Source organism: Quercus robur, chromosome 2, assembly GCF_932294415.1.
Source record: "Quercus robur chromosome 2, dhQueRobu3.1, whole genome shotgun sequence".
Classification (NCBI taxonomy): domain Eukaryota; kingdom Viridiplantae; phylum Streptophyta; class Magnoliopsida; order Fagales; family Fagaceae; genus Quercus; species Quercus robur.
The window spans coordinates 30,073,010-30,088,160 of record NC_065535.1 but is presented as its reverse complement, the minus strand read 5'-3'; the positions used below and the strand labels follow the sequence as shown (position 1 = coordinate 30,088,160).

Below are 15,151 nucleotides of genomic sequence, written 5' to 3'. Positions count from 1 at the left end.
TAGTCAAAAAGTGATATTAAACAAATACACTAGCTTTAAATAAATAAGTTATCCTATTTACTTAAGTCATTTTTTATCTCATCTTTAAACAAATAAACCTGCAAGTGCCACCTAATGCAGGAGCTATCTAGAGATCACAAGAGTGCTACCTGAGTATTAAGTTTAATATGGGTAGGCAAGCTTGGAAGTTCTTCCTTTTTGTTATGAATTAGTTAAAGCCAATCTATCAATTAATCATCCTAAACTGGATCCAAAAAATAATGCTGTATGTGCAGATGGATCTTAGAAGTATCAAGATTGAAGAAGGAAGTAGGAACAACCCACTGAAAAATCGTTAGCAAAGAAAGAAAAAAACCGTTGAAAAATGAAAACTGAGATTTGTCCAGAGAGGTTTGAGCAAGAGATAAAGCACAAATGACGAGGAACAAACATGGATATAAAATTTATTCACTCAAATGGGCATTTCCTTTTAGTGAACAACTTCAACAAGCTCACAACACCGACATTCAACGAAAAGCAATTAACATATCAAAATAATCGGGGATTTTAAAGCTCAAGAAACACAAAACCTCGCCAAATTATAACTTCAATCCTATACATGATTTTCTATGCTACAGAATGTGTACGTGTAAGAGAGTTGCATGACATTGAAGCACAATCTTTTTTTTTTTCAAATTCTAAAACCCAATCCAGGCCACCTCTTTGTCACCTCTTTCTTCTTCTTTGAGCTGGGATCAATGAGATTTTCCAGTGATTTCGCTTTTCTGTCTCGGGTCCTGCCTGCTTCTTTCAGGAGCTCGGCTAGCCTTCTCTTCTCATCTTCAAAGTCCGGATTTGCAATTCCAAGCTTTTCTTCTCTTAATTTAAGAACATACTCCAAGATTTCAATTGCATCATCAACTCTGAAATGTATTGATAGAATATGTTAAAATAGAAGGATCACATAGGAGAAAATATTCGCACTCTTGCTTTATGCATTAACAGAAGCGCTGAGACAATATAACAAATTATATTACTGTTGAATGTCTTAGTTATGAATCATCAACCATGAGCATCAAATTATGGCAGTTGACAAAAGAAAAATAATACACAGGCCAGTCTGAGCCAAACTATAAAATCGTGGAATATACAATGATCTAAATCCAACCTAAAACAGACGTCAATGATTGAGGCAATCAATCAAATACACCTGATTCATCATGAAGTTTCAGTCTGAAGTTATAAGCATGTAGTGCACAGGTGATTACAAAACAGAACCAAAGAGAATCCACTCAGAGATTGAGCTGCAACACCCTGTCTAAATGGATTAATCTCTTAATAGCATAAAAAAGAATGGTGAAAGGTTGGACATATGCAGAAGTCACTCCAATGATATAAGGAAGCAAATCACCCCCCCACACCCCACCCCTACCCCCACCAAAAAAAAAAAAAGAAAAAAGATAATAATAATAATAAGAAGTCAATTACAACTCAATAAAGGTTTGAGAATATATATACCGTTGAATTACTCCAACTGTTAAAACAGCAATTAAACTCAAAAAGTAAGAACACAGGAAGAAATAAGATTATATGCTGGGTTTAACTCCTCTAAAATGATAACAAATTCTCAAAGGGGGTTTGAGAATCAACAAGAACAAATAAACCTAAGAATCTACACTAATTGTTGCTTGTAATAAGCTCCATGGCAGGATATAAAATATGTTAATCAACACCTAGCTGAAATTTTATTAAAACCTAATCTTACCATGATGTTATAAATGTCAATTACAGCCTTTAAATTGTAAGGACAATTCTCAGCTGTATAGAGATGAACCCTGTAAGGCAGGGTTCAAGCCAAAATTTTAAACTCAACTTTTGGCCTAGGGAACAAGGGGCAGCAGCGGCACCAAAATGCAGGAAAAATAAATTGAAATGATATATTACCTCCCCATGGCATCATAGGTAGCAGCAAGATTGCTATATAATCCAAGGGTATCTTGATGGCATGGGCCACACTCCTGTTCCAGAATGCCCCTTGCTTCTTCAAACAATTCAGCTGCCTCGTCTATCTTGAACAACTGTACACAAGCCAATCCCATTTGGTTCAACACAACACCAAAGAAGGCAGACTTCCTCTCCCCACTTGCTCTAAGTTTTGTTATGGCACTCTCAAAAGAGATCCTTGCTTCATCATACCTCCCAACCACATAAAACATCACTCCCATTCGTGCTTCAATTCCTGCAATCGTGCTTTGCTGTCCTGGTTTATCCTCCAACATTTTTATTGCCTTCTGCAAAAGCTTCAGTGCCTCCTCAGGCTCATCAACAGATTCATAAATGGCTGATATTTCAGTCAACCCACCAGCAATCTCTTCAACTGTGGTGCCAGGCACGGGCTTCGCATATATCCTCAGGGCATTTTCACAATAGGACTTGGAGTCACGGAGCTTTCCGGTTCTGTGATAGAGGTCAGCAAGGCGTACAAAGACAGAGGCAACCGAAGGGTGGTTGTCACCCTTTGAGGATTTGAAGACAGTAAGTGCCTTCTGGTAGGAAAAGAGAGCCTCGTCATAACGACAGAGAGACATGTAAATATTGCCGATGCTGACATCAATAGCTGCAACCTCAGTGTCTTGTGCATTTGCAATCATTGCCATGCTGGCAAGGACAAGATGCTCAAGGGCTGATTCATAATCTCCCTTTGCCTCACATATGAGAGCCATCAGCCGACGGTCAGATGCTTCCTCAAGAGATGCTGGCTCACTGTGTGCACGATGAATTTCAAGAGTTTTCTTGCACAACTCTTCTGCTCTATCAAACTGCATTGCTTGAACATGGGCCTCAGCTAAGTACCTGCATTTTCAATATCAACAAACTAAAAGTGAGTTCATCCACTAATCCAAAGGAATTAGGTCATTAACTAATATTTTTAACAAACATAATGAGATATACTAAAAATTTGTAGGTACTTAAACCTAAAATCAGACTCATAAATGTGATTTGCACTTGGAAAAAGCCACAATTGACAAGGAAATCTACCATTGAAAATCTTCCTTAATTCTTTGAAATGACTCCATGCCTTTAATTGCACATTCATTTTACTGCACCTATTAACAAGTCAATAACAACAACCAAAGTCCTAATCCCAAGATTTTGAGATCGCCTATGGATCCTCAATAGACAAAAGTGGTCCATTCATAATAAAGTGACAAAATTTTACATTAATCGTCGACCCATCACAACCCCGCTCCCTGTTTTTTGGATTTGGGACAATGACACAAGTGGATTTATTTTCTTCAATTATAAAAATAAAACAAAAATTCTCGTACCACATTGACATGTGCACATGCAACAAAAAATTTCAATAGTTCCATGGAATTAATCATAGAGAAGCCGATCTTCTATTTTCTAATAATTACCCAACAAAATTCAGTTTTTTAAATTTATTAACAAGTTCCAATGCTTCAATATCCTAAAAATTAACCACCATACCAAAATTAGAAATTCCCACCTTCCTTTAATTGCACAGTCATTTCCTTCACACATCAAAATATCAAATAAAACAAAGAAAAACAATATCAAATTTATTAGAAATTGTTAATGCTTCAATCTCCTAAAAATTAGCTACCAAAATTGGCAAATACAACAGCAATGCCACTCTATCGAATTGATTCAAATTCTAACACATTTCTCTATAGCAATCCGATCTACATTTAGCAAATCAAAAGCACGAAAATTCAAACCTGCAAGTTTCACCGACGCGTGGATCGGTGTCGCCCAAGGCTTCGATCTGGATCTTAAGCCCTTCTTCATAGCAAGCAATTGAGCGATCCACCTGTCCAAGCATCGAAAACGTGTCGCCGAGTTGCATGTGACCGGAAAACGCCGCGAGCGCGTGATCGGCGCCTCTAGGAGGATCCGGAACCCGAATGGCCCGCTCTAGAACCGGAATCGCCTCCTCGAACCGCCCTAAACTCGAGTAGATCGCCGCCAAAACGTGAAGGCTCATCGCCAAGTCCAGACTCGGCTCGCCGTCAGCTCCACCGGAGCACCGCTCGAAAGACTTCGAAGCTCGGAGCGCATAGTCGAGAGCCTTGTTCGGTCCCTCGCCGGATGCGATAGTGTCGCGCGCGAGCTTGAGGAGGAACGGGCCGAGATCCGGGTTGTCTAGAGCCGCTTCGGAGTTCGGGTTATCGGGCGGCGGTTTTCTCGGCGAGAATTTGGATCGCGACGGAGACGGCGAAGGCGGTCGTCTCGGAAGCGGAGAGGCGGGTTTGGAGTTCGAAACAGAGTTTACGGGTTCGAATCTTTGTTGGGTCGGAGTTTGGGCCTGGGCTTGGGTCGGAGTTCCGGGGACGGAGATTCGGAGCGGTGGAGTTTCGGGTGGAGTTTTAACGGAGACAAGGCCTGGCATTTTTTTTTTTTTTTTTGTTCCTTGGATCGAGAATTTGGGATAAGAGAAAAAGAGTGGAAAGGTGAAAGTTGTGAAATTCAAGGTACAGAAAATGATAAATACAAGAGAGAGAGAGAGTAATGAAGGTGTGGGGATTAAGTTGAGATTAATGGAGTGATTAGAACTTGGCACCAAACTCAACTTGGTGTGTTTGGGATTTTAATTGATTGATTGATTGCAGTATGAGTTTGCAGATAAGATGTCTCTGCTGGGCTGGCACAAGTGTGATGGAGGTTTCAGTTTCCAGTTTGGTTCTGCTTCTGATTCAGTGTTGTCTTTGAGGACATTTTTGTCATTTTCCTCTACTCTTAATTATATTTTGAGATTTTTTTTTTTTCTTCCAACTCAATTGAATAATTATAAATTTATAATCCCCTTTAGATTATTAAAAGAAAAGAAAGATTCTCTTTTAGATATTTGGGTTTTTTATTTTTTTTTCAAAGGTAAACTTCTCTTTAAATATCTTACTATCAAGAGTTTTTGAATTTGGAATCTCATAAATATCATGAGATTTTAACAACCAATAAATCTTAAAATTTGAGATTTAAGACTTAAAAAATTACTTAAATAACATTTTAATTTGGAATTTAGGGTCTTGTTTATTAAGAATAGAAAACTTAATGCAATGAAGCTACTTTTTATTGTAATTAACTTAGTTTTAAAAAAAAAATTCTATTTTGATTAACTCTTGTTCTTTTTATTATTCCACTTTCTAATAAAGGTGTGATCCAATGAATACGTTTTTAGTAAGTGTCTAAGGACACACATTAACACGAGTAATTATTAAGTATTTCTAAAATATGGTGATATGATGCTCTTCTATATCATATTTGTTAGAGATATATTAGCCCATTAGCATAGGCCCAAGCCTAATTCTACTTTGTGTGCAAGCCAAGTCTCCTACTTGTACTAGAAGTCTATTAGTCTAGGGTTTAGTCTACTATATATACACATGTTATGATTCATTGTAACAAAGGATTTGTACTACACTCTAATATATTATTAATGTAGCCCTTTAGGGTTTCCTCCGTGGATGTAGGCCGTTAGGCTGAACCACGTAACCCTCGTGTGTTACTGTGTTCTATACTTTATGCTTTCGCTTCCGCATCCATAGTAGCATATTCAACATGGTGTATCAATGCTAATATTTAACATGGTATCAGAGCCACCTTCTTGTGGCCATGGTTTTCTGTCCTTGCGGTATATTTAAGAGCAATCTTTGTCTTTCTCAGTGTTTATTTTCGCTGCGTTCATCTTCTTTGGCTTCCTACTGCTGCCGTCAAAACTCTCCGGTACAGTCAAGCCACCATTGGAAGTCGCATCAACACTGCAAGACCATTGCCTTTCTCAAACTACCGTCACAGAGCCAAACTTCATTCAAGGGATCTTCTCAACCTTATCAAATCTCAAAATTTCATCAAACTTCCATCTTGAGTTTAAGAGGGGGTGTTAGAGATATATTAGCTCATTAGCATAGGCCCAAGCCTAATTCTACTTTGTGTGCAAGCCAAGTCTCCTACTTGTACTAGAAGTCTATTAGTCTAGGGTTTAGTCTACTATATATACACATGTTATGATTCATTGTAACAAAAGATTTGTACTACACTCTAATATATTATTAATGTAGCCCTTTAGGGTTTCCTCCGTGGATGTAGGCCGTTAGGCTGAACCACGTAACCCTCGTGTGTTACTGTGTTCTATACTTTATGCTTTCGCTTCCGCATCCATAGTAGCATATTCAACATGGTGTATCAATGCTAATATTTAACAATATTTATGATGGGTTTCATTAATTAAATTTATTATGAAATTCATTATAAATATAAGATGATGGAATACCATGTCATTGTATTATGAGAGTATGTAATAATTTTTCTATTAACACAAACAATCTATTTAAGTATATTAGTATGTGATTTTCTAACCTTTTATAAATAAATAAAAAAAATTGTCTATTATGTAATTATTTAAATGATTAATCATTATGTACAACATATTTGAATTAAATATTAAAAAAAATTTAATGATATTTTTTAGTTTTTGTAAAAGAGAATCCTTCCCATAAAATTTATAAAAAGTTGCATTAAATATAGTCTTCCCATTCATTAAACGGTGGATATAAAAGTTATATAAATAAATATACTACATGGTTTATTTAAAAACTATAAAATCATTAAATTTAGAATATTAAAAGTATAAAATCATATTAAAAGTACGTTTAGAATATTTTTTTTAATTCTCCCATGGTGGGTTCCAAGGAAATGATTAACTTAACCTTTTTCTTTCTTATTTTTTTTCCTAAAGTTTTTCGTTTTTGGGTAAGAGAATTGACTTGAAAGCTGGCTGGCGTGTGTGGTACTGTGGACTTTGATGCGAGTTCTAACTTAAGATTCCACCTTGTTAATTGTTGATAATTAAAAATTGAATTGAAAAAGAATAAAGACCGGTCTTAATTGCATGGAGTTGTTAAAGTATTACATTATCATTGTATCTTTATCTTTTTGTTTAAAAAATAAATAAATAAAAAAATTTGGTGCTGAAATTTGCAGTGTAACTTTACCAGAAGATACTTTTACCCAGATGATTTTGGTAGATGAAGGGTAGTTAAACCAGCCAACTGTTTTCTTTTGCATATGGTCAAAATGTGAGTAACAAAAATCAGATACTTCCTTCTAAAGAAATAAAAGTTTTAAAATCTCGAGGCAAATTGATCGGACGGTTAAGAGAGCTCCCCTAAAGGAAAAGGCTCCAAGCCCAAAATGTAGTTTAATAATTCCAGTTGATCAAATTTTTGGAGAAAATCAGAAAAACAAAAATCTCATACTACCCACAGAAATCACCCCGTTTTCAGTTGAACCAAACATGGTCGAAGAGTCTTATAATTTAGGGCATTTATTCAGTTAAAAAAATATATATATGGGAAAAGAAAAAAAAATTAATATTTTGACGAGTAATTCTTAACTACTCTCGGAGCATGAAGAATGATGCTCTCTCATTTCACATTTATGGTAGGATTCGCTCATTAAATTCATGGTGTGGTCTACCATGAATGTGAGAGGAAGGAGCACCATTTCACTATACTCCGAGATTACCTAAAAAATTTTCTATTTTGACAGATTTTTTTATTTTCCATAAAAATGATGTCAAAATTTTTCTAAAATATATTGTTAACCAATGCTCTAAAGGCATTCGTAAACATTTCACTTTAACAAATATTTCTTTTGTTATTTACTAGCTTCTGAATACGCTTGGGAAAATTATTGAATACTCTAGGAGTACCATAAATGTGTACTTCCTCCTTTCACATGAATTGTCACAAGATAATTATTGGGTACTCTCAGAATACTATAAATATGTACTCCCCCATCTCATATAACTGTGGGTCTCACTAATTAAATTTATGGTGGAACCCACAATTCATGTGAGAGGAAATAGTACGTATTTATGGTACTCCCAGAGTATTCAATAATTTTCCTTAAATAATAGTATAGAACTATAAATAACTATCAATCTATCCCAAAAAGGAGTATTATTATTATTATTTCGATTTAAATACTGCTACAATTTTATTATACGTAACCATCAAAATCATATCCCACTTCGTTTGCATTTAGAAATCTAACACTAATAGTGATTACTATTTTATTTCCTCATATTTGATGGAGAGGGAAAGTTTTATCAAAAAGGCAAAAACTTATCTAAAAGCCATTATCGTTTTTTCTTTCTCAGAGTTCTATAGGGAACACCATCATTGTCTTTAGAAAACAAAATGGTGTTTTTTTGTGATATTGGTACAAAATTTTTTTGTTGTTAAGCAAAAGTTTAAGAGAGTGAGGCTGAGGGTTTTTGGTTGTCACATTAATGAAATTGTTGAACTTTTTTAGAAAAATTAAAAGTACATGATTTTTCTATAATAAAAAAAAGTATCTGATTTAATTTTCCACCAGTATAAAATTACAAGGATTCTTCTAGATTTTTTACTTAATTTTTTTCATATTTTTTTTTCACAATTAATAATATGACTTTTTAAGCTTGATGTATAATAAAACTGATGTTAGTGATGAACACATATAAAAATAATATTACTCCAATCAAAACTTACCAACTTAACAAATGGTGAAAAATGTTAAGAAAATTTTTGTGTCTTTAGCATTGCTTAAAAGTAACCTATTAAAGATTTTAGATTCTCACCCCCCTCCCAAAAAAAAAAAAAAACCAAAGAGGATATGCATTAAATAGGTACAAGTCTGCTCTAATAGGTTCATCTTTGAGAGGAAGAATTATCTCTTGGAGCAGGTATATATATCAAGTGTCTCATAATATGTAAGTTTCATATGTGCAGAGACCCTTCCAATTGTAACTTGTGAAACAACCAATGATAAGGGTGGTCATGGGTTGGGTTCAGTTAGATTGAAGACCAACAACCTAGATGACCAATTAGTTTCCAAATTTTGTGACCGATGTCAACCAAAACAAAATGGGTCTTTGACCAAGTTACTATTTCTAGTTTTTTATAGACTCAAGTTATTCCACTAAGTGACGTCATTGATAATGAAGATGGACAGAGTCAAGGCTTTGATACTAAGCAGTTTTAGGATGTAACATGAACTCATTGCATGAGTGATCATTGTTGATAAACATGTCTCTGAAAATAGTTATGAGCTAATTTATCATGTCCAACTAGGGATTCTACTCTTAGGGTATGTTTGACATTGAGGAGGAGGAGAGGAGAGGAAAGTAAAGAGCAAGATGAGGAACATACTAAAATTTAGTACACTTAGTCACCATTCCTCCTTTCCCTCATCTCCCTCCATAGAAACATAGGATGGAATGTGAGCTAAATTTTCTATGACATTTAGGAGGAATGGTGAAGTTTACCCTAAAATTGCTTGATACATGTTTCACTTTTCTTTTTCTTTTTTTTTTTTTAAATTATGATATGTTGGACTAGTATGTAGTGAAAGATGGCAACATGATGAGTTTCCTATTCCCCGCTACTACCCCATGCTCTACTCCCAACCCTACTCTTGTCCCACCTCCACGCCCAGCATAGCCTGTGGGTACCCGTCCTACCCACTCAATATAATTTATATTTTTATAATTGATTAGAATTCCACATTAAATTAAAACTCATTAAAAAAAAATGTTCTAACATTACAAAACATTCCCAAAGCTTAATGATACAAAATTTTAAGTATTAGAAAACTAAAAAACAAACTATATATAACAAAACAACAATTTAAAATTATAAATAATTCAAAACTTAGAAGATTACAACAGAAATTCAATAATAAAACACTAAAAGACATCTTAAATTCAAAATTTGAAGACTAAGGAGCATATATATGCCTTATAAAACAAAGTATTATATACATACCCGAACTTTGAGGGAAAGACTTAAACCCAGTTCCTACCCCATTTGCTATACAGGGCAAGGTGGGGTGGTTTAGATTGTCATTCCTATCTTTAACAAAAGAAAAAAGAAATTATAGGTTAGACTAATACTTGGGAATCTTCAAGAATTTCCAACCATGGGTAGACAAGATCTAATGGTCAATGCTTGAGTTTGTGTCACGTTGTGCTCAAATTATAGTGAAATTATTTAGTGCACTCGGTGTATTACGCCCTCTTCTCATATGAAAGCGGACCTTATATATGCGTTTTCCACGTAAAACTCTCATTTATATCAGGGGAGAGTGTAGCTTACCGGGTGCATCGAATAATTCTTCCAAAATTGTGGGTCTAATTAGCCGGCTCTTCATTGGAAAGAATGCTAATGCTTATCTTTTGGCAACCGCCCTCTAATTAACCATGAAAGAAAAACTTGGCCCTATCCATGTTTAGCGACATCCCCTATATAATGTGGTCATGTCTCTAGTAAAAACGAAGTGAAAAGAGGATATTTTGGCCAAAAGAGAGGCCTTACATTTTCTTCTTTTTTTTACTTTTACAGGACAGTAGCTTTTACTGCTTAATGGTGAAACTGTGAAACAAGCTTAAGGCATTGACAAACCAATATTGTGCCTCTCTCATCACAGTTCTTCTATCTTTGTGGGCCAACCTGCATGTAAATTCAGGATACAAAATGATTTTTTAGACAGGCTTATGGATGTGCCCTGATTTTCTTCTGTACTTTGAGAGCATTGCTGAAATTTGGTTATTATTATTATTTAATTATTAGATAACCATATGGATTAGGATTTGAATTGTTACTTCCCCCATATGTCCTTTTGTCTTATTGTTTTTTTTTTTTTTTTTTCTTTTCTTTTTTCTCTCTTCCTCCTTATTTATTCACATTTTTTTTTTGTGGTAGAACATTTAAACATCCTCAATCAATCTTCTATATATGGCCAACTTTAAACGCAAGGGAAGTTACATATATACTATTCACACCTAAAATTTGTAGCAAACTTATCGGAGAATTTTACTCAACATGCCTCTCTATCTCTCTCTAAGTGACATTAATCTCACAGAAGCTCAAAAGGATATAAGATGAGGTCTAAGTTGCTCAAAGATTGTTGCCTCCTTTAGCCTTTACCACCTCTCTTTGGCGGTTCATGTGTAGGATTGGCTACTGGGTCTTGATAATCCAACATTGCTCCAGCTCCTATAAGCTTTCTTATCTTCATTTGGAAAATCACCTTCATAAAGGAAAGGGTAATTAAAACTCAAAAGCCAACCAAAATAAAATAACAAGAAATAAGTAGTACATAAGTGAAGCACACACTTGGCATAACTCTTCAAAAATTAACCTTTTTCAAATGGTATTTGCACCAGATCTTCTACCTTTCCTATATCAATTCATTTATAGTGAGGACCTCTTTCTATTTAAAGTATAATTATTAAGAACCAATAATGATAATCAAAGTCACCATGGGTGCACTGATTTTGCCTCTCTATCAGGAAGGTAGCTTGTATCTTTCATCTCTAAGGACTTTATTATAGGTATGGCATCCATGAATTGGGTGGACATAGCACAAAAGCTACATGTTAACTCATTTAGAGAAGAGATTTATGCACATGCATGTGTGCAACTAAGCTCACCTCACCAGGTTGGTATGTTTGCTCCATACCATCGTTGAAGCTAGTAGCTCTGCCTACAAGGAAAAGAACAAGATCATGCATGTTAATCAGCTGTTAACCCAACATGCAGTTTTTGGAAATATTTTATGCCATCAAACTTGCATATATGATATACCTGAAGATGAGCAAATAGGGTCTAGGAGAAGGATGAGAATAAAGATCTTGATCCAAGGAAGCATTGTTGATTTCTCCATTGTTGAGATGTGGTTTTTGTGTTTGAGAGGGGATTCTAGCATATATATGCTGATATTTCTCAGTGCTAGACAATGCAGCCAAAATAGCTTGTCATGATGAACTTCTACAAAAGCCTTCTTGGAATGATTATGAAAATGCAACACACATTGATATCCACCAACTCAAAGTCAACTATGTTACATCAATGTTCATTGTCTTCTTTTTATCTCCCAGCAGCAACATTGTGAATGTGGGACTATTTGTTCCAACTTTTAGAATTCAATTCCCCTTTGATATCTTCTTTCTATATGTGTCTTTGCAATACCATGGGCCGCTTTCACTTGTTAGGTATCATACCATTCTTGGTCAATGCACTCACGTCCTAGTAATTAGTGCCCCTCGATCATCAAATACAGTATAAGACACTTAATAGATGTTGTTAATTGTCCATCTAAGCAATGCAGTGAAAAACAAAGAGAAAAATAAGAGGAAGTCAACAACTTTTAGGTGGTTTAGCAATGTGCCTACATCCACAAGAGCTGTGGGTAATTTTCACTATATTAAAATAAATATTTTTAAAAAGAAAGAGAGAAGAAAAAAAAAATAAAGAGTTTACAACATATATTACCTCCCCAGTTAAAACTCTAATTTGATAAATTGAAATTCTCAATATATCCTTATCGTTAATGTTTGTTGCATAGTTAGTTGCACATATTCGTATGCAGCCTTGGAAATCATGCTTCACAATTTTAGTTATAATTTTGAAATCATGATTTGAAATTGTGAAAACACAATTTCACAATTTAACTGAAATTGTGTTTTGAAAACACGATTTCAACTTATGTTATGCACACACTCCGTAGACATTGGCATGTAACAATAATGCTCTATCCTTATTGATCCCCCATCCCGACCTATTATTCATCTTCGGCCAAACAAACTTAATCAAGCTGCATTAAGCCTCATGAGCTCAACTTAACGCGCTTAAGCTCCACTTGTGAGATCTCTATACTAAAAATCATTGTTATTTTCTTATTCAGAATATGAGTCAACATCTCTAACAATAAATCAATGGGAGAGATGAACATAGCTATTGTTCTATACATGAAATCATTGTGAATGCTCTTATGTGGTTAAATTAGGTGTCATGAAACCACAGTGGAATCTGTTGAGAAAGTATGCAACACTAATGAATTCTAGTAATAGAATATATTACAATTAACAGATATCAATTAAACCAACCCTTCCAGGTGGATTGCATGTTGATGGTGTTTTTGTACAGCTATTTGTTAAGGATTGCAAATGATGAAGATTCCATTCCCTATGCTTTATATACAACTTGAGGTTGTCGGCAGACATAAAAACAAAGGCTTGATCACAGTTAACATATAAGCTGTCAAAAGATCAACCACGTGCTTAGCTTCTTGAGAAACAGACTGAAATGTTCTTCTTTTGACTTCTGAAATGTTCTCATGCATCTAATAAGAACTCTTTTTTTTTCATTTAGAGGCCCTTGTTTCTTTCTTATTTTATGCCATTCTTGAGGGGATTAAATAACAGATAAAAGGAGGGGCAAGGGAATCTGAAGCAAAAAAAGGTGTATGTAGTACAAGTTACAACCTCTTGTCTGAAAGTAAATAATTGTACTTCGTTGTTAGACAACAAATCTAGCTTACTTTTCATAAAAAATTTCGTTAAATTAAGTGCAAAAATAAATAAATATATATATATATATATATATATATATATATTATTAATTTTGATCTCCATATCATGTTTGACTGTTAATCAATGAGCAAAGTCTAACAACCTTTTGGCCACATGGAGCTAGAAGCACAAGTTGATTTGTGATCGAAGAAAAAAAATATAACAACAAAAATTAAATATTAGTCCCAAATTTCGGAGGATGATTATGGATCTTTAATATATTAATCATAAAAAATAAAAATAAAAAACAGTTATGGTAGGTATATTTATACTCATTATGCATGATTCTTCCCTGTGGCTCCTTCCATTGTCAAGTTTGTTAATTTTCTTTTACCAGTCTTGATTGTTTCATATCAAATGGTATTTTTTTTTTCCATATATCCAATGAATTCAAAGAACTGTTCCCTTTTGTTATGTTGATAGAAATAAGTGATACGAATAAGAATTGTGGTTGTTGCACCATTGAATGAATCCAAGATGCTTTTTCTGAAGTCAACATCTAACTTTGCCAATTCCATTGTGGAAAACTACAGTTCCTTCAATTCACTATGCTTTAATGCCTAATTGTTTGTTAATAGCTCTATTCATGATTAACTGTCCCAATGGAGAAGCCAATTACAACATGTAACGTAAAAAACCTACTTTCTGTCACAACTCAAGAAAGTGCTAGCTATATGTAAGAACTAGTCAAATTATAATTAGAGCTACTCATAATCATTTATATAATCCAATTCAATAATAAACATTTCTCAACGCACTCTTGCACAGCACACATTAATAAAGGAAAATAGGAGAATATAATAGAAGTAGATACATGAAAGGAAGCATCATACTAGTGCAGATTCATCTTCTCTTTTGACAAGCAGAGCTACTGGCTAACACATAATTTATTATTATTGCATGAAACAAACCCAAAATAGATGCACAACCACTGAACCTGTGGTTGGGTTTAAGCTCATCCCTCTCTCCATGGAAAGAGTCACATTTATTATACATAGAACTTAGAGGCATGGAAGTGGGGGGCAAAAAAAAAAAATGGGTCTAGCTAGTTAAATCTGCCAATACCAGGAGGCTTTCCTTTGTAATCTACATCATGCCTTGGCTCGGGTAAAGGTTTTTCATAGTCACAAGCATCAACTTCTATAAGCTTCCTCGTTTTTATTTGGATTTTAACCTTCAAAATGCACAAGGTATAGGTTAGCAAGAAAATGTGATATGTGATTAGGCACATTAACTAAGATACACATAGTAGCTTCTTAACTACGTTTACCTTCTAAAATCTTAATTTGCATAGAATTAATTCTGGTCTTATTTGGAGATAGAATAATTATTTTCCTTTCTGTTTTCAGTAAAATCTTATTCTAATATCAGATTATCAGTTTACCTCAATAATACATCACAATTACTATGATGAAAATCAAGGAGTTCTTTTATTTAGTTATGAAATGTTTCAAATGCTTCTGAAAATTCCTGCACTCATTAGACCATTTGTATCTACTAGCATTGCACGGGTAATTTTCTTTATTATTGATCATCTTTAAATACTTTGTTGACAACCCTATTGATAGGATAATGCATTGGATTATACTTTTGAAATGTGAGACTAAATTTAAATGTAAACTAAAGTACAAACATTTCATTTGTTGATAAACTTCTCATGACTCAAATTTTTTTTGTTTTTATTAATTGTTTCTTTGGCAATTACACGAACAGAACCAAAAATACCGGTTTCCACTAAATCAAAGTTGCACCATA

General features: G+C 34.3%; 1 protein-coding gene across 1 annotated transcript; it reads right to left on the bottom strand.

The window, feature by feature from the left end:
* Nucleotides 1-415: 415 nt before the first annotated feature.
* On the bottom strand, nucleotides 416-4,704 carry LOC126713266 (protein KINESIN LIGHT CHAIN-RELATED 1). The gene is made up of 3 exons (XM_050412970.1): nucleotides 3,723-4,704; nucleotides 1,924-2,832; nucleotides 416-902 (listed from the first exon to the last, which is right to left on the bottom strand). The coding sequence occupies exons 1-3, from the start codon at nucleotides 4,391-4,393 to the stop codon at nucleotides 671-673; spliced, it is 1,812 nt and encodes a 603-aa protein (XP_050268927.1). The 5' UTR covers nucleotides 4,394-4,704; the 3' UTR covers nucleotides 416-670.
* Between the last annotated feature and the right edge of the window lie 10,447 nt (nucleotides 4,705-15,151).